The sequence below is a fragment of the Ziziphus jujuba genome, chromosome 7 (genome assembly GCF_031755915.1).
Source record: "Ziziphus jujuba cultivar Dongzao chromosome 7, ASM3175591v1".
In the NCBI taxonomy this organism is placed as follows: Eukaryota; Viridiplantae; Streptophyta; class Magnoliopsida; order Rosales; family Rhamnaceae; genus Ziziphus; species Ziziphus jujuba.
The window spans coordinates 16,503,894-16,524,832 of record NC_083385.1 but is presented as its reverse complement, the minus strand read 5'-3'; the positions used below and the strand labels follow the sequence as shown (position 1 = coordinate 16,524,832).

The following is a 20,939-nucleotide window of genomic DNA, read 5'->3' as shown; positions in this document are numbered from 1 at the left end:
TTCTTGTAGCTAATTTTTTCAGTTAGACAATCTATTGGAAGATATTGATCATAGCCAAAAAGCAGTTCGCTTGTCTGGTCGATATTTCTTGTTCCGCCTTTTTAACTCCTTATAAAGTAAGTTCGCTTATATAACTTCTACTAAGAACTATAGCAAATCAAATAACCATAATCCAAATGCCTTCATGCAACTAGTAAATTTTTCGTTCTTATTTTTACCTGTACATGAATTATCAATGAATAGATTACAAAATCATTTATAGCGACAAATTTAAATAATGACAATGCCAAAAAGATAATTTAGCACCTCCAATTTCAGCCGAAATTTTTATGTAAGCTACACAAGTTCTTCAAATTCCAAAGAACAAAATAAATTTACTATTTGGCAGTGACAACTTTTTGAAGTAACAGTTCCAAGTCTTCCAGTCTGCATAGATGGCATGAATCATACTTAATTTAAGGATGTCAATTGATTAACAAAAAACACTATGATACTGATCATCAACAAGTTTATGGCTACCATACCTCACATTGCTCAAGTCAGGATAGATTGCTATTGCTTCTTTAAAATCCTACATTGACAAAAAGTTCAACACAAAAATCAACTATCTCATATCGCAGTTTTCTGGTATTAGTTGCTACTTGCCAAATGTTATATATCATCTTCTAATCTTCTGTGTCTGTATTCTGTAATAGCTATAAACTAAATGAGCCTTACCTGTTCTGCTGTTGAAGATGTGTAGGTAATCACACATGACATACCAGCACTTGTTGCCGCCTAAGGAGAAAATGAAGTTCACTTTAGATTATAACCACAATAAATGCATTTGTTTGAACGAGAAATTGCCAATTAAGAGAGGAAACTTAATAGATTCAACAATTTATTGCATTAGGAACGTCTCCTCTTAATACTTTGCTGATCTAATCAATTTTAAGCATTTAGTACGGAATTGCAAGATCTACCTGCAGCCCAATAACGCTGTCCTCCACGACCAAACAATCTCTCTGTGATACACCTAGATTCTGCAAAGGCATAAAAGTAAAACAGGGGTCCTCGTAACTTTCAAATTTGATGATAGATTGATACCTTTGCAGCTGTCAGATAAATAGATGGATCAGGCTTTTTCAACTTCACATCATCACCTGCAAATGAATGAAATGAAATGCCATAATCATTGTAGTTAAATATCAAACTTTGTTCAACACTTCAATAAATAAATAAATAAATGCATATATACATATATAGATAGAAAGCCTGGCCAATCAGAATGACCAAGCATTTCAACTAGGCATCGGTAACCACATGAAATGCAGATGATATAGGACCAAACAACATGCAGTGCATCTTGCCCACAAGATAATGGGATGTAAACTGTTCTTTTTAGGCAACCATGAACCAAAGATAATCATCAAAAAGAGAGTTATCAAGATACTGTTTCTGAAATGTATGTCATTAAGTTTTTGAGCATATAGATAAGGATATAGTATATGATTACAAACGTCTTACATGGCATAAGAATACCCATTTAAAAAAGATGGTTAACATACCAGCAAGGAAGCAATCAAGACTTTGAAATCGCTCCTAAACAGGGAACAAACGATAATTGAAAACAGACGTAGTGCAGATAAAAGAAGCAAAAATTGATTTAATAGTTAAAACAATCTAAGAGGAAGAGCTTACAATTCCTATAAGGTTTTCAAGACACAATATAACTGAACTCTTTGTAGCTGCAGAACAAACTGCGAGCTTTGTCCCCTACAACATAGAGAGACAGAGGATCACTATCATAAACATTAAAGCACCCTTACGCAACGAAATTGACCCTACAAATGATATAAGATAAAACAAAGAAAAGAGAATAGATCAGGTAGAGGAAAGACTAACAAAATTGACTTGTAAAATGCAAAACATACTCGTCGAACCAAATAACGATAAAGTGATGCATATGGAATAATAAATTCAATGTGCACGGCAGTGATGCTGCACTATGAATGATAGATGTTATCTTACAGCAGCCTTGGCCTCGTCCATTAATCGTAAAACTCCAGGTCTAGGCTCCACCTGCACAGAACAATATTAATATATATTGCTACTAATCATATATATATATATATACATATATGTATATGTATATGTATATATATATATATATATTTTCAAACAAGAAATTTGAAACAGAAAGTATAAATGAACTCTTACGGTCCCAGATTTGATAATTTCTTTGTACCTTTCAGTCTTCCAATCCTACAAGAGAGTAGAAGGATCAACAGAACGCAAATTCAAAGTGTGGAAGCCAATTGTTTTTAGGTCAAAATCTAACAACATGACCTATATAAATTTATCAACCAAAAGGTCATCCCGATTAGTGGAGCCCAAATGCAGAATACACCACACCTTTTTACAGTTCCAATTTGCCAAAGAAAGAAAGACTATATGATATTTCAATAATTAAATGTAATATTTTCCAACAATTATACATGATAAGTTAAACATTGCAATCTCAATGCAGTTGCAAATAGTTTGGTTATGTTTATAACATGTGAATTAGCTAATTAAGAAAAATAGTTTTGCAAAGTTTGAAAACCCAACTTATTTGTTTTTTCTCAACTCCCATATAACGAAGTGGATTTAGGAGACTTCACCTAAAATAAAGAAAAAATGGAGACAGCTAAATAAAAGAATAAAACTTTGAGATTCACAGCTTCAATCATTTTTCTTGCTTACATTTTCTCAGCAACCAAACAATAGGAAAGAAGAAAATATAAAAACCTGCAGAATATCGATCAACTTCGCACGGTCCTCATCGTTCTCCGGAGGCGACTCGAATACAGTCGAGGATGGCCATCCATGCTCCTTAAAGTACCTTATCCATTTCCATAACCCAAACAATCACCCAAAAAAAAAAAAAAAAAAATTCCAAAACTATATTCCAAAAAACAAAAAAAGAGACAGAGATAAATTGAAAGAAGCTTAAAGAAAATACCATCGCATTTTGGGTTTGCCACCACCGACAAGGTTCTGGAGCACGTCGTAGAATTCGGTGCCCCAATTGAGAGGCTGGGGAGAAGAAGAGCAGCGGACATTGAAGTGAGCAAAAGCGTCGTTGTAAGCTTGGCGGTGCAAGTGCTCGGATTCAAGGATTACGCCATCGCAATCGAAAATGAGAGCTTGGAGAGCAGGGGAAGAAGAAACCGAAGCGGAAACCGAGAATTGTCTCCACGAGTTCAAGAAAGGCTTTCTTGTTGTGGTCGGGAAACGAAGAAAAGCAGTGCGAGGAAAGAGAGGATGAGAAATTAGGGCAGTTGCAGAAGTGGAGGTAGTAGGAGAGGAAGAGAGCGTCATCGCCAACGCCATGGCTTTGCTTTGCTCTCTCTGCTCTCTGCCTTCAGTGCTTTTGGCTTTCCTACGGATTTCACGACCTTTCTCAACCTCCAATTTTCATTATTATTATTTTTTTTTTCTTTTGTTTTTTGTTTTTTAAACTTTAAAATTGATTTTCCTTTCAAAAACAAAAAAAGAAAATGGTTTTTAAAATATATATATTATATATATAAATGATTTTATTTTATTTTTTCAGTTTTTACTTCAACTTTGTAAATTATCAAGCTGTTTTTTTTTTTTTGAAAAAAGCAAATTCCGTATAGTTTTTTAAATTGCAAATTAAATTTGAAGCTGGTTGATTTTAGAGGTTTTTGTGTTTTTTTTTTTTTTTTCATATTTGCATCAATAATTAATTAATGGGCTATAGAAGGTCATATAAAATAGTTAGAAAATTGCATTGGTTATTGGTATTTTCGGGAAGTCTTTCATGTAAAGTTTAGTGAGAACAAAGTTCAAACATGGTTTAAAAAATTAAAACTTTCCACAAAATTTATGATTTTAATTTTAACATATAGGAAGAAAATTTAAACCTTATATGAAAATGAAAATAGGCATAATTTTACTAATACCTATTGAAATTTTTGATTTTTCTTATAATTTTTTTTTTAAAAAAATTTATCAAAATATTCACATCAAACTCTTAACAATTTAATAAAATAAATATATAATTTTTATAAAAATTTTTAAAATTTTCATAAAAATTTTTGAAAATATCTATAAATTTAATTTTCTTAATTTTTAAAATTTTTTATCAAAAAAATTTATAAATATTATTGATGTTTAGTAAAATATTTTTGCAAATTAACTTTATTGATAAGCTTTTTTAAAGCTTGTTATTTCTTTTTAAACATTTAGTAATATAAGTAAAATTGAATAATTTTTTAAGTTTAATTCATTGATAAAGTATATATATGCTTTATTGTACATTTTGTATGAAAAAAATTCATTAAAATCTCATAATAACAAGTTAACAGTTGAGTAGACAAAAATAAAAAACAATAATATGAAAATACAATATTATGAAGAAAGTGTTAATAAAGTGTTAATATTATTTTTAATAATATCATATAATGATTAAAATTAATAAAAAATATTTAATACGAGATCTATATGGTTAGAATATTAATCATTATATGTAAAATTGTTAAAAATATATATTTTTTAATAATTACTGATCATATTTCACAATTGAAAATAAGAATGAAGAAAAGATCAATAATTTTTAATTACTCAGAAGTTCTAATGGTTTTAAGAAGATATTAATAAAATATAATATAATTGTGATAATTATTTTATATATCTTAATTAATAAATAATTATATCATTTTTGTACACTTTTATTTATAATAGTTTACTTATGATCATTAATACTTATTATAAATCAATTTATCAAGAGTAATATAATAGTCATTCAATATTTTAGCAATTTTTATAATTAATTTGATAATAAATTGATTAAATAAGCTAATCCTAAAATTTAGATAAAAATTTTCATCAATTTTTATCATTTTTCTGAGTTTTTATTAATATTTGATAATTTTTTATATTGTTATAAATATTTTCATATTTTGAACATTTGATATTTCCATCGATATTGAGATTTTAAACTCGATTGAAACTAGAGAATAATGTTTAGCTTCTAAATTTTTAGCGAAAAAAGAAAAAAGAAAGTTTACCTTTTTAAAATAAAGAAATTAAAAAAAAAGTTTACGTTTTTTAAATAAAGAAACTGTCTGGCTGACTTTGTTTTATAGATAAAATAAACCCACAAAATACTATGAAACATAAATTTGTTACTCAGAAAATGTAGATGCTTTTTAGTTTTTCTCAATGGTATATATGTATATACACTTAGCCTCTGAATTATGACTTGTTTTGCACTTTATCTTACAAATTACAAAAAGTGTTACATATTTCCATGGTTTTATTGTTTTTATTTTTTATTTTTTGTCATTTGAGTTCGATTATGCATTTTGGGCAAATGGATTTTTATGAAATTAATCATATAGAGTTAATGTCACTATTCAAATATTATCTTATTTCATTTTTAATTGATGTGTGTATACCTATTTTGCCAAATTTGTCTGAAAAATTGAATAATTGTAAACAAAAAATAAATAAATTACGAGATGACATTCTCTAAAGTTTGAGGGATAAAATGCAAAACGTAAATATATATATATATATATATTTTTTATCGCATTCAGAATCTATACAATTTATATGAGGGCTAAAATGTATTTAACCATAATTTATTTGTATTTCTTCAACCTGAAAAGTATAAATATAATATCCCGAATGAAGATGATAGTTTATAAAATTTTTAAGGCTGGCTATGTAGTGAAAAAATTATAATTTGACTAGTTTTAGGTAATTGATTAAAGTTTCAATTCAAAAGTATTCAAGTCAGCTCTCAATTTTTATTTTTATTTATTTATTTTTTATAAAATAATGGAGCTCAAGGTGGGATTCATCGACCAAAAGCTACTAAAGTCAACATACCTCTAGCCTGTTTTTACAACTCAGTAGGAGTCCAGACTAGAGATATACAGCTTTTGTAATCCCACAACCAGACCAGAGATGAAAAAAAAAAAGGGCCCCCAATTAAACAATCATTTTAGGGCTTTTTTTTGTAGCTACAGCCTATACAGTATTATATATCAATATAATAAAAACATTTATACTCACTAATTAGCCATTTTCTTAAATAATTAAAAATCTTAAGCAATAATAATTACTGTTTTTATTTTATTTTATTTTCTTGAAAATAAGCGATTTTCTATCAATTTTGGTCCCATACATTTATTAGTGATGCTAAATGGAGAGAAAATTGCTAGATATTATTATTATATACCTATAAAATTTTATTATATAACACGTGCATGCCCTCATTAATGTAATTAATTTACCACATCCGATTTTATATATTTAACCAAAACCTTTAATACAGAAGGCACGCATGCATTTTCCTATCCAAAAAAAGTATGTCAATGCATTCATGCGTTGTATAGCAAATTGTATATATTATATACACATGAATCATTATTACTTATCTATATATATTGAAGATCAAAATCAGTATTTAAAAAAAAAAAAAAAAAAAAAAAGAAGACAATTTATCATAGGAAATAGTAATCATGAATTGGATAAATTAAGGCACCGACCAAAGCGACACCATTTCTTCCTAATTTTGGCTTATATGGAGCTGACAAGAATTAAAAGCCAAAGGCCAGCAAATAAGCAACTTCTTTCAATCATCTTTTATCTTTTGCAGATGAAATTGAAAATCGTCCAAAAAACACTCTTCAGCTTTATGTCCTACCATATTTAAAGGTCATATATATAATATATAATTATAACCAGAAAGTTGGCACTAAGATCTGCATATCTACAGGTACAGATTACTACCAGGCAAAACCTTTTAACCATAACTAGAACCATTCAACTGTTTGAGATTCACCATTTTCGTTGGCCACCACAAAGGCATTTTGGTCAATTCCCATTAATGGGATTGGCTTCTGTAAGCAAAAGATATTCAGGGACACGAGAAGAAAGTGATGTATCATATGGGGCCATGTAAAATCCCAAGAAGATAAGGAAAATGCCAACAGAAACAACAAATTTTGGACACCCTGTGTCACATATATATGTACACACACACACAACATATGCTTCCATTGATGATCCAAAAATAATATTATTATAATATATATATTTATATAATAAAATAAAATAATCATATTATAATATATATATTTATATAATAAAATAAAATAAAAAGTAGGATATTGATTAGAAAACCAGATATTCAGAACATCACTCTGTTTGGAATTTTCTGTACAATATTGTATATGGATCAACTTTCATCCCCTATACATGATAAATAAAAATTGAAAATAGCAATAAATAGATGGAAAAATTGTAAATTTTGCATAATGAAATTGGAAACCTTAGGGGTTGAAAAAATGATCACCACAGTGGCATTTCCAACCCAATGGTTTGTAATTAGAGTACTTGTTGTAGTTACCCTGAGGAGATGGCTGAAAGAAGACCTGCATTGGACCAATGGTTCTCGTTAGACCGGATCGGACCGGTTCATGGCTTGGTAAGGTTGGGACTTGGACCGCCATGCACGGATGACACTGGTTACACTTGTTGTGACAGCTTGGTGGTGTCGAACCCAACCTGGTTTTTTCCTCGAACAACAAACCCTGCATCCGAAACAAAGAAACCGTTTTTAACCGGTTCGATTAAAAACCGGAACCAAAACCAAACCAAAGAAAAGTTGATGGAATTTTTTGTTTTCTATTTTCTTACCCGAGAAGAAGTTAAGGCTGGAGAGAGAAGAACAAGATGAAGAAAGGAAAAGAGTCTGATAATGGTTAAAAACAGAATGAGTTTTTTTGAATTCATGGCATTCATGAAAATGCATGCTATCATTTCATGACCACAATAAATTTAAAAAAAAAAAACATTTTAAAAGAAAATAATAATAATAAAAGTAAATATAATTGAAAGAAAGAAATCAAGTTTGCTGCAGAGTGGGTTTCTAAAAATCCCACGACAAGAAGCAAAACCCAAAACGAAGCCAAGAAAGGTAGAGAGATTTTTTTGGATTAAAGTTTTTTTTTTTTTTTTTTGGTGGATTTGAATAAAGAGAAGGGAAAAGAGAAGCTAGTGAATAAATGGTGCAAGGGGAGGTGGGTGATAGAGAGAGAGGGAGAGTACTGAAAGAGTTGCAGAAGAGTGAAAGGAACAGGACGAAAAAGGAAAACAGAGTAAGAAAGTATCCACATCAGAAATCAAGGATACCAAATACTATTTTTATTTTATTATTTTTGTTTTGTCGTCCAAAAGAAAGAAAAACTTACTGTATTTTAGTATCTTGAAGAATGCCCAAATTTAGGTGGGTAGAAAACGAAAGGATTGTATCTCAGAGTGGGAAAATAATAAATATAATAGGAGGCAGTAAATTAAAATTTTGCATTTAATATATATAAATGGGGTTTGACTAATGACTGTTTGACTGCTACTACTATTACCACCAGCTTTGGTTGATTTAATGTTCCCTCAGATTGAGGCAGATCGTAAACAGTGGGTTTAGCATTTTTCCATGATGATTGTTAGGAAATTGTTTTCTTATGTACTATCTGTTTTTATAAGGGAAAAAGAAAAGAGTGGGTTTTGAGTAATTAGATCATTAGCCTCCCCCCAAAGAAAATATATATTGCATCATGATTTTTTTTCTCATTTTCTTTTTATGTTCTTCATATATAATGAAGGGAAAGAATTTGAAATTGAATCCCACACAACAAGGTGATGCTATTGCATTAATGTAAAAGTTCTCTTATGCCAAACTAATTCACTAATGGATATGCAATAGTTACTTTGAATGAGTAAAACTATCATTTAAGACCCCTGACCAGTGCAAAGCTGTTGCTGTTGTTATTATTATTATCATTTGACAAAAAGTACCAAATTTGAATTTTCCAAAAAGACAGGTTAATTCAAAAGTTTGTAAGCAAAAAAATAAAGTTATGATTTTTAAATTTTTAAAATAAGAAAAAATACTTGAATTTTACAAATCATTAATTAAAATTACAATGGTAAATCCTTATTATATCATTTATATATATATATATATATATTTTTTTTTCCTTCGTTAGATGAACAACTATTATTGCTGTTTAGGAATAAAAATTGTGAGTGGAAAATAAACCACTAGAATGCTGGCCACTCAAGAAGGTACTTCTTTCACTAATTAAGGATAAATAACAAATGAATCTATAGATGCGCTATTAAGGAGACTGGTAAGATTTGTCTTGTTATCCTTTTATTAAAAATAAATAAATAAATAAATTGTCTTGTTATATATATATATATATATATATATACACACACATATGCATGTGAGATGTATCTTCTGAAAAATGTTTGGTGCCATATCTGCTCTTCTGTTTATTCTGTGAGATATATAATAATAAAAAAATTAAAAATGATATTCACATATTCTTGTAGTAATTTAATCAATTATTTTTTAGGCTTATTTTTTTTCATATTATATTCTTAATTAATTTTTTTGAAAAAATAAAGTTAAAGGGTTTGCAGTTAAAACTAAATGGATAAAAAAGATAAATAAAATAATTAAATAAAAATGTTATTAAATAACTTGGATATCCAAATTGATAATTTCCCATGCTAATTTGGAACCTATCTTTAAAACCAATCATGATGGGATTTATATTCAAAATCATTTTGATCTTTCAATCCATATTGTAGAGACAAGTCAAAGAAGAAGTAAAGAAGTAACACAATTGATGGAGAATGAATATATCCCACTTTATCAAATGATGGACCAAATAAAAATTAATGGGAATTGCATTCTTCTTCTTCTTCTTCTTCTTCTTTTTTTTTTTTTTTTTTGTTGTTTTGTTTTTTGGGGCTGAGAAGGAACCATCCCAGTTTTATGCCATCTTCCGAGAAAAGATGATGATGATGATGTCATGTGAAAAAGCTGTCCCTCAAATAATAAAGTTTTGCTTTCACCTAAACCTAATAAATTGAGAGGGTTACCTCCAGTTTCTATGAGTTCCATCTGGCTCTGGTCTAATGGCTAGGCCGCCAAGCCTTTACAGCAACATGTTTCAAGGTTCTAGATAAGGGTTTTGTCCAAGATAAAACTAAAATCTTAAAACCAGTACAAATTTGATATTTCCCCTTTTTTTTTTTTTTTTTAATCATCACAACATTTTTTCTTTAAAAAAAAATATATATATATAATAAAAAACAAAAGAAAAGAAAGAAATGTGATGTCAAATGAATATTGTTTATAATTAATTACCATTATTTTTAAAAAAATTAAGTTTATAGGAACAGTTTATAAACCTAATATACACTTTATTATCAACATTTGTCCTCACATCACTTGTAAATCCAATAATTTACACGTGCATATTTTCAAATAAATCATATAAAGTTTATCCAAATATGTATATCAAAACACAATTTACTATCATCAATTTATACATGAATTTGTGTAGTTCGAGACTCATAATAGTTTCTATAGCAATTCACCAAAAAAATAATAATAATAGTTTCTATAGCACCATAAATACAGATAGAGATACCGGAGTGAAAATCAAAGTATTAAACAAATTCCTTTATGATCTAAAGCAAGATCAGCATCTGAGCCCAGCTACACACTGCGATTCGCGAGTAACCTTAGTTCAAGTTGAAGCTGGCTAATACCTGAAAAACTAAACTAATAAGCCTACACGTGCACATGCAAATGGGATTATAAAAATGTGGATCCAAATAGGTGTGAATGTTGATTTGATTCAATCATTTTTTTTTTCTTTTTTTCTTTTTTAACAAATCAAACCGACTTGAACTATTTAAAAAGTTAAACCAAATCAAATTGAAATGATCATTTTCGTTTAGTTTGGGAGGTTTCATTATTTTTAAAATTTTTATTTTTATAAAATATTTTTATTTTTAATAATTTGAATTTAGTATTATTAATATATTTAACTAAATAATTTTAAAATATAAAAATATATTAAAAATAATAAATAATTATAATAAATTATTAAAAATATATATAATATATATAATATATATCTTTTGTTTTATTTCAATTAAAAATCATTTAAATCAAACCGAATCAAATTAAATTAATTCAATTTGTTTGATCTCATTTTAGACCGGTTTGTGTCTACTTTTAAACCCAACTATATATATAAAGAGCAATACTATATGTATTGAACTTTTTATCAAAATTTTGATAACCAATTATGTGACATATTTTCAATAGTATTAAATTAATATTATTTTATATACATAGGTAGATAAACCATTTAAAAGTTATCAAATCATAAATATCAAAATTTTGATTAAAAAAATTAATCACTCTAAATTTATCTATATATAAAGCTAGAGCAATTATATGTGTTCGTATATCAAGAGAAAATGTTATTATTTATAGTTGGAAAACAACAACAATCTTTAACATTTATTACATCATTAAATTAATGAGAATTATTTTTACAGTATGTCAAAATTGTATAAAATTAGTCTGTTTTGGGTGAATAAAGAAAATATATAAAATTAACTTAATGCATAATTTATATGTTATTTGGTAACATGATTAGTTTTTAGTTTCTGCTTTGTATTTTTTTAACTTTGTTATATATAATTTGCTTATATGAGATGTTAGCTAATGGTATTATAAACATTTATAAACTTTTTTGTTTAAACTGAAGTTTTAAATAACTATAAATTTGAAGGAAAGAAAAAAAATAAAAAACCAATATAATTTAATTTAAAGTTGTGTTCAATTTTATATTTATATATATATATTTTTTTTTTGCATTCCTTATTTTATAGTCAACTTAAATACTTAATAAACTCTAATCATTCTAAACTAGGATTAAATATAAACAAATTACATGTAACTAAATAAAAAAAATTAAAAACCAAATCATGTTACCCAGCGATACCAATATTAGTTTATAACCAAGTTACAACGACATTTTAAAGCAAATTAGTGGTAAAAAAAAGAGAGAATATTGTTGCATTCACAGAGAAAGCAAGGACCAGAGACTTGGGAATGTGATAGAATCCCATTCTACTGTTTCCTGATTTGTTGCTGGTGCTAAAGATACAGACTGCAAATTGACAGTGAGAATGCAGCTGAGACAGTTATTAAATGGGCGATTGACACTGGGGATAGACCCTACGGAAAATACCTTTTTTCATCGATCAAGGAAAACAAATATATATAAATATATATATAATCATATCAATAACTTTCCAGTCAGAAATTGGCATATATTAAACGGAGATATTCAATTTAGAATTTGAAAAATTTTAAAAGTCTTTTAAAGTTTTGAGGTATTCGATTTAGATTTTAAAGGAGTCCATATAAATCTAATGATATTCAATTCAGATTTTGATGAATTTTATAAAAATCTATTAAAATCTAGATGTATTCAATTAGAACTTTATAAAATTCTTTTAAAATTTGGTGATATTCAAAAAGTCATTGATTTTAAAAGACTTTAAAAAATAATGAATTTTAATGGATTTGAAAAGATTTTAACAGAGAAATTGTGAAGAAAATTATCAATATAAAATTCACCTTTAAATCCAAAAATTTCATTAGATTCTTACAAAATCTTTATGGAGTCGGTAGAATTCCATAACAATCCATCAAATCCTTTAAAGTCTATAATTCATTTTAAATCCATCAAATTCTAAATTGAATACATCCCTCTAAGTGTTAAAAATTGTGAACCCATTTTAAATTTTTAAATTTAAATAACAATTAATATTATAATTAATTAATAAATATTCATTACATAAACATATTTAATATTTTTAAATTAGAAATTTTCTAATAAAAGACAATCATTAATTATATAACATTATATTATTAAAAGAGAAAAAGAAACAAAAAGAAAAAAAAAATGGTGCAATTCATAATTATATAACATTATATTATTGAAAGAGAAAAAGAAACAAAAAGAAAAAAAAATGGTGCAGTTTAAAGGAAGATTTGAAGTTGGTGGATCATCAGAAAGAGTAGAAAAAGGGATTTATTTTTGGTGAGTTCTCCAATCAACCAGTCAATTCTTTGCTATTCTCAGACTATAATATGCCAAATGCTCTTCTCTGCAAAAGCTTCAAACGCTACTTTCTAGCAAAACCTTTTTCTCTGCCATTTGAAAAATAAATAAATAAATAAAATAATGGTGAAAAAAAAAAATTAATGAGCATGGGCTGGTGAGCTGAGAGCTGAGCTGGTTCAAGCATATTTTCTTCAGTGAGAGGTTACGTCTGGTCTGGCAATCAGATCGTACGAAGGTTCACATGTTAATGTAATCCTTTTCAACGGTTCTGATCCCATCACTGCTGTATATCATCACCTTGCATTGAGTGGACCCCACAATCGCAACCAAAAAATATAACATTGAGAACAAAAAAAAAAAGGGAAAGGGAAGTTCCATCTATGATATGTTACTTTATTTTGGACCACTGGCCTACTTTTTGCTTTTTAATTATTAGTAGTGTTTCAGAAAAACAAGGAGTCTTTTTATTTATTTATTTTCTGGTAAAAATTTCAGAAAAAAGAGCCAGGCCACTTAATTCAGGGTTCTCTCTCTCTCTCTCAATATATATATATATATACACAGAATTTTTAATTTTTATGGTTAGGACGAATTCAAAATTAATATTTTTTAAATAAAAATATTAATTTTATTTTATACTATATATATATATATCAAAGTAGATATTTTTATTAAAAAATATTTTAGATATAACATTATAAAATTTTTCTATATATATATATTTATTTACATATATCACGTTGGTGTAATTCATAATTACATGTATACAGTACATAATCCACAAGGAGAAAAATAATATTATGGAAATATTAAGTAATATATAGTATGAAATATAGGTAACGTTGGGATATATGAAGAGATCTGATAATTCATTTTGGTTTTGGTTTTTTTTTTTTTTTTTTTTTGGGTAAATTCATTTTGGTTTTGGTTGGATACATATAAAAGGTGAATATGAAATGAAAAGTAATAGATAATTATCCTTATAATTTACACGCTTTAAATCTATTCATTAAGTAGTCAGGATATATATACAAAAACAAGTGAAATCAAAGGTAAAGTCCCCATATTGGCTTGGTAATAACTTTTAGAGTGCTCCCCACAGGAAGCGAGCTCTAATTGACAAAGAAAGAAAACACCATTATCAACGAGACCAAACCTCGTAATTAACAATCGGAATAATAATAATAATAATAATAATAATAAAACAAAAGTTTATTTAAATACTTATAGTACGTTAATATAGAATCCAAGTTTCAGACATCATCATAAGAATGTCCTCATGTTTCTTTTTTTTTTTTTTTTTTTTGGGCGAGAGATAAATTGAGATGAACCTATGATGATTAGGAAGGTTAGCTGATTGAATTTATACTCTTTAGTAATTAGTAGGAATAATAACTATATTCAACTGCTTGTATAGTATTTTTTTTTTTAAATAATGTTAAAAATACCAACTAATAATATATTAACAAATAAAATATTAACATGTGGCTTTTTGTATGTATTTTTCTACATTAATTTGGTATTACTAATATTACTCATATATATTTTTTGGTCTTTTATCTCGTATTTGAATGGGACCAGATTATAATTATTATTGTTAGAAAAAAAGAAAAAAAAAGAAGAAAAAAAAACATATTTTGGAAATTTAAAGCCCAGTGTGTGGATTATGGAAGCAGTCCAATAGGAATCAATACCACATATTGGGCTCAGGTGGCCTTTCTATGGACTATGTTCCTCAAAAAGCCCGAACAAAGTCGTTCATTTCTCTATTTCAAAAAAATAAAAAAAATAAAAAAAAGTTCATCTCTCTCTCTCTCTCTCTCTGTGTCTTATTTTGTCTTATTTTCCTTTTATTTCTTTTTTTTTTGTTTTAATGTTATTGATTAAAATAAATTGTGTTTACAATCATGTAGGCAGAAACACTAATCTTGGTTAATTTATTTTAGGATAAATTATACAAAACTCCCCCTAAACTATTTGACATTTACAAATAACCCCTAATATTATAGAAACCCCCCAAACTATTAAAACACACAGTTGAAGAAAGAGTATAAATCAAGACAAAAATAAAATTACCTTTATAAAAATATCAAAAATTTAAATTTTAAAATTATCTAATATTCTCCATAACAAATTCAATTAATTAATATTAAAATTGCTTTAAAAATGTTTTTGAAGAAAATGTTATTTAATATTTTATTTTTTGGAAAAAATATTATTTTTCAATTTTTTGAATAAGATATTATCTTTATTATTTTTGAAGAAAATATCATTTTTATTATTTATTAAGAAAATTATTATTTTTAATATTACAACTAAAAAAAAAATTACTTTAATATCTTATTAAGTAACAACATTTTTAATATTTTTAGAACGAAATATGGTTTTTAATATTTTTGTGAACGAAATATTGTTTTTAATGTTTATTTTGAAGCAAATATATTTTAACATCTTTTTTGAAGAATGTATTATTTTAATATTTTAATAATTAATAAATTGGACTAAATTATTTGGGAAATAGTATAATCGATATGCCATAATTATATTTTTGTTAGATTAAAATTATTTTTAGCGTTTAATTTGTTTGAAGAGGGCAATGTAATGTATTTTACATAACCATAATTGAGGGATCTATTTGTCATTTTAATAATTTAAGAAGGTTATTTGTAAATGTCTAATAATTTAAGAGGATTTTGTGTAATTTACTTTTTATTTCATTTTAATTTTAAAGTTTTTTCATTCCCAACATTTAAAACAATATCAAAATTACTACATTATTACCTTCTTTTTTTTTATTGACTTCGTAATCGCAAATTTGTATCGACTTTGTACAAATCAATTCAATTAAATACTAAAAATAACAGCAAGCATTCTTTATTATTAACAAATTAATCACTATAAAAATTCAGTCAAAATTTTTGGTGATGAACAATTAAAAAATAAGCTCAAGCTGGCTATTCTAGGTTTGAGTTGGTATTTTTGTAGCTTCTAAAAGAATTACTTTTAGGTATTATAAAGAAAAAATTAGCTGTAGAAAGAATGATAAGTGTTTGGTAAACAAATGTTTTAAAATTATATAGATTTTAAAATCATAATAAATAATATAAATAACAATGTTTAACTCTTGTAGCTATATATATATATAACGTTTAAAAAGGACATTCATTATTACTATATTCGTATTTATATTATTATAATAATATTGTAATAGTTTTATTATATTTTGTACCATATGTAATATTATTAAATATTTATTTTTCATAATAAATTTTTATTCACCACAAGTATATAAAAGAGAAAAAAAAAATTTAATGTACCAAAATTCATTTATTATAAAACAAGAATTTGGAAAATTAAAAATTTTAGCTGTGCTAACAAGGGTCCAAATTGGCATTGTAGTGACAGTCGATGAGTGAACCTAAAATCTGCATTTAAGAAGCTACTCTTTTGTTGTTTCTGAAAATCATCTACTGGAACATTTAAATTCTTAGATAAGATTTTCTTACAAACAATTTTAGAACTAACAAATAATCTACCAATAGATTTACTAAGTGATAAAGGTCATTATATTATGAAAAATGATGTTTGTTAGTTCATATTTAATTATATATATTATGTAAAGAGTGAAATTATCCATATTTATGGTATATTAAAATTTTAATCAATGAAGTAAAAATATGTTACGTTATTAATAACGATTAGTGTCATTATTGTATATCCTTATCTACACTTGTAAATTAGTTTAGGGTGTAAGTCTGATTTAGTTATATTGTTAAAGAATATTTATTTGTAACAGTCGGTTGTTGTTGTATTTATATTTATAATAGTTTTTACTCATGAATAAAGTGAGTTTTTCCATAAATTTGTGTGAGGCTCTTTATGGTATCATAGCACTATCTTTAATGAGTTCTTACTACCATTTACTATCTCTTTTCCTTCTCATGATGGCTTATTAAACTGCAAGGATCGCTCAACATCATAACTTATATGTTTGATATCAAAAGGGATGTCGATGAACTTGCAATGCTTAATGAACCCTTTAAAGATGAAGAGATAAGCATTTATGTTATTAATGGTTTGAATAAAGATTTTAAAAAAATCTTTGCAACTATTCGATCAAGGATCAAGAAAATTTCGTATGAAGATCTCCACGCACGACTACTTAAACATGAAGCCTATATAAACCAATTTGATCCTCACTCAACTGATAATTCTCAAATTGTTGCTTACATTGCCAATCGGAATTTTGGGAACAATAGGCCTAACATCAAGAAATTTGGTATAAAATCTTCTTAATCTTCCATGAACAATCACATGTTTCTTCTTCTCCTTCATTTCCATCTAGCAATCATCATGGACGGTGTCAATTATATCATTAGCAAGGGTACTCTGCCAAATTTTGTCCTCAATCGAAACAACAATGGTGCTATACCCCCCCTCTCCCTAGGTGCACGCGAAGAAGGGCTTCTTCAAGCTCCAAGAACAACTCTTTTGCCGCATGCCTCTTATTCAGGCCCTTAGTCAATTTCAACATTTTCATAGTATTCTTCCTAATCACCATGGCTTTTGGATTCTGAAGCTTCTCATCATATGAGTGACAACTTTCATAATATCACTACTCAATCTAACTATGATGGAATAGATGAAATCGTAGTTGGTAATGCTAAGTGTCTTAATATAACCCGTATTGTTTCTACATATATTTCTACAAAAAATCGGTCCTTCTTACTATTTAATGTTTTGTGTGTACAATATATGTGTAAAAAAAAAAAAAAAAAAAAAAAAAAAAAAAAAAAAAAAAAAAAAAAGGGTTTCTATCTCTAAATTTTGCACTACTAATAATGCAAAAGTTGATTTTGCACCAAATGGTATTGTTGTGAAAGATTTGGCAACAGGATCGATCCTAGTCTAAGGACAACATAAGAGTGGTACTTATGAGTCATCCAAAAATTCATCTATCTCACCATTGTTTGCATTTTCCAGGGTCATAACATCTTATCAAGATTGGCAGTTTATTAGGACATCCCTCCAATTAAATTTTAGGATAATTAATTTCTTGTTATTCTCTTCCACTTTTATTTTCCAAGCAATTTTATTGTAATCCTTGTCAATGTAATAAAAGTCACAAACTTTCCTTCAATCATTTTTTTTGTGATTAACTAAGCACCATTCCAATTGATATATTCAGATTTATGAGGTCTTACACCAATAACTTCTATGGATGGCTACAAATATTACATCATATTTGTCGATTATTATACAAAACATAATTGGTGGTTCCCAATGAAATAAAAATCAGATGTATACTTTATTTTTATTAAATTTAAAAATAATGTTGAAAGATATTTTTAAAAACAAATTGTTTCATTTTACTCTGATAATGGAGGAGAGTTCCTTGCAATCAAATCTTATTTTGGAACAAATGGAATCACTTATTTTCTAACACTCCCCCATACACCTGAACATAGTGGTTATGCAGAACATCGTTATCGCCATATTAGAGAAACTGATCTAGCTTTGTTATCTCATGCTGATCTATCTAAAATATACTGGACTCATAATTTTAGTACAACTATTTAATAAACAGGCTTCCCACACCTACTCTGAGTTTAAAATCACCTTATCAAATGCTTTTTCAAAAATCTCCCTGTTATAACAATTTAAAATTTTTTGGATGTCTCTGTTATCCTTGGACAAAACTATATAACAGGCATACATTAAAGTCCAATTCCAGGCTCTGTCTTTGCTTGGGTTATTTGAAAATCAGAGTGGTTATCGATGATATTGTCAATGGTAAATATTTTTTATCCTGGCATGTTGTATTTATCGAATCTGTTTTTTCATATAATTCCATTATCTATTCTAATAAATCTAGCAAAGAAGACCTATCTAAGTGAGACTTCTCTCTTATTTTCACCACTACCAGTCTACCACGCATACTACAATTCCATTCTCTTCTAAAAATGTTACTTCTCATCTAGTCCACTATCATTGCCCAATTTAGAGTTAGCCAATAAGAGTCCATGTTCCATCCCATCACTTAATCAAAATTTATCTTCCCTTCTAGATAAATCTATAACCACACATACATCTCCTACAGTTGTTTCAACTAAGGATTCCACCTCATTAGCTCCTTGTGATGTGGAGATTAATGATGCCACCAAATCACAAGCACCAACTTAACCTAATCCCATGCCTTCTACAAGATCAGTTATTAAAGATCATAACCATACCATGCGTACATGATCTTGAAACAACATTTTCAACCCAAAGCAACTCATGGATTTCTTTGTTGCCACATCACAATATGATTTTTTTGAAAATTGAACCTCACATGGTGGGTCAAGCTTTAAAGCATCCTCAATGGCAGAAAGCCATGTCTGTTGAATTTGATGCTCTTATCCAAAACAGAACATGAGATTTAGTTCATCCTAATCCTCGGTACAACCTTATATGCAATAAGTGGGTATTTTGATTAAAAAGGAATTCAGATGGCTCCATAAAGCAGATATAAGGCACGGTTGATTGCAAAATGTTTTAGTCAGAGGCCATGGATTGATTATTCTAATACTTTTAGTCTTGTTCTTAAGCCAGATACAGTCAGAATAATTTTGTACATAGCCTTAGCCGAAAGTTGGCCTCTTCGATAATTGGACATTAACAATGTATTCCTTCATGACAAGTCAAATGAAGAAGTATATATGGCACAACCACAGGGCTTCATTGATCCTACCTGTTCGTCTCATGTTTTTAGATTACGAAAAGCAATTTATGGATTGAAACAAACACCACGTGCTTGGTATACAAAGAAGAAAACATTTCTTTTATCCTTTGGTTTCATTAATTCTCTGTCTGATACATCTTTGTTTATATATAACACTCGTGATGCAATAATATATCAGTTAGTCTATGTAGATGATTTGGTTCTCATTAGAAATAATGAAGCTATGCTATCCAAGTTTGTTTAAGCCTTGTCGGCAAAATTTTCCTTAAAAAACTGGGTAATTTAAATGATTTTCTTGGCATAAAAGTTACACCAAGCAAAACTGGCATTCTCCTAACTCAAAATAAGTATATTCTAGATCTTCTAGACAAAACAAGAATGCAGGATGCTAAAGAGATCACCACACCAATGTTTACAATCACTTCACTCACACTCCAGGATGGCACCAATCTTACTAATGCTACTCAATACCGACAAATAGTTGTGATTCTTTAATATTTGTCATTAACTTGGTTTGACATTTCCTTTACAATGAATAAATTGTCACAATTTATGTACAAACCGATAGAAAATCATTGGGCAGTAGTAAAATGCCTTCTCTGTTACTTAAGTGGCACGAGAAATTGTGGTGTTTTCCTTAAGCATGGCTCATCTCTTTCTCTCCATGCTTATAATGATTCTGATTGGGCTGGCAATCAATATGATAGTACATCCACATTTGCATATATTATGTACCTTGATGCTGATCCAATCTCATGGATATCAAAGAAACAACATATTGTGTTACACTCATCTACAGAAATAGAGTACAGGTCTATAGCTTCAGCCACATCAATGTTGTGCTGGCTTTATTTCTTAGTGTTTGAGCTACGGGTGGCCATTCCTCAAATTTCTGTTATATATTATGATAACATGTGGACAACTTACATTTGTGTAAATCTAGTGTTACACTCGAAGATGAAGCACATATGGGTGGATTTCCATTTTAATCATGAAAAAGTGGCCAGTGGTGAACTTCGGGTTTGTCATGTTTTCAGTCAAGAGCAACTAGCTAATGGTCTCACCAAGTTATTGTCAAGGCAATGACTTCAACTTTTGCGGTCCAAGCTAAGTGTGATTCCTAATCCCATTAACTTGAAGGGCATGATAAAGATTAGTGTTCATTGTTATGTTTTATATCCTTATGTACACTTGTAAATTAGTTT

General features: G+C 27.9%; 1 protein-coding gene across 1 annotated transcript; it reads right to left on the bottom strand.

Annotated features, from left to right (window-relative positions):
* Positions 1-168: 168 nt before the first annotated feature.
* Positions 169-3,429, bottom strand: LOC125423912 (haloacid dehalogenase-like hydrolase domain-containing protein At4g39970). Its single transcript, XM_048479367.2, has 11 exons — positions 2,984-3,429; positions 2,770-2,863; positions 2,200-2,244; positions 2,011-2,061; positions 1,681-1,755; positions 1,548-1,581; positions 1,087-1,142; positions 963-1,022; positions 718-777; positions 525-571; positions 169-426 (listed from the first exon to the last, which is right to left on the bottom strand). Exons 1-11 carry the CDS (start codon positions 3,352-3,354, stop codon positions 378-380), a joined length of 942 nt encoding a protein of 313 aa, XP_048335324.2. The 5' UTR covers positions 3,355-3,429; the 3' UTR covers positions 169-377.
* Positions 3,430-20,939: the final 17,510 nt, after the last annotated feature.

What these genes read in the sequence shown, in the direction of transcription:
- LOC125423912 (XM_048479367.2), bottom strand. Translation starts at nt 3,354, where the DNA reads ATGGCGTTGGCGATGACGCTCTCTTCCTCTCCTACTACCTCCACTTCT. An exon ending in AAATTATCAAATCTGGGACC is followed by an intron (nt 2,062 to 2,199) that starts GTAAGAGTTCAT and finishes TGTTCTGTGCAG; the next exon opens with GTGGAGCCTAGACCTGGAGT. An exon ending in CATCTTCAACAGCAGAACAG is followed by an intron (nt 572 to 717) that starts GTAAGGCTCATT and finishes TTGTCAATGTAG; the next exon opens with GATTTTAAAGAAGCAATAGC.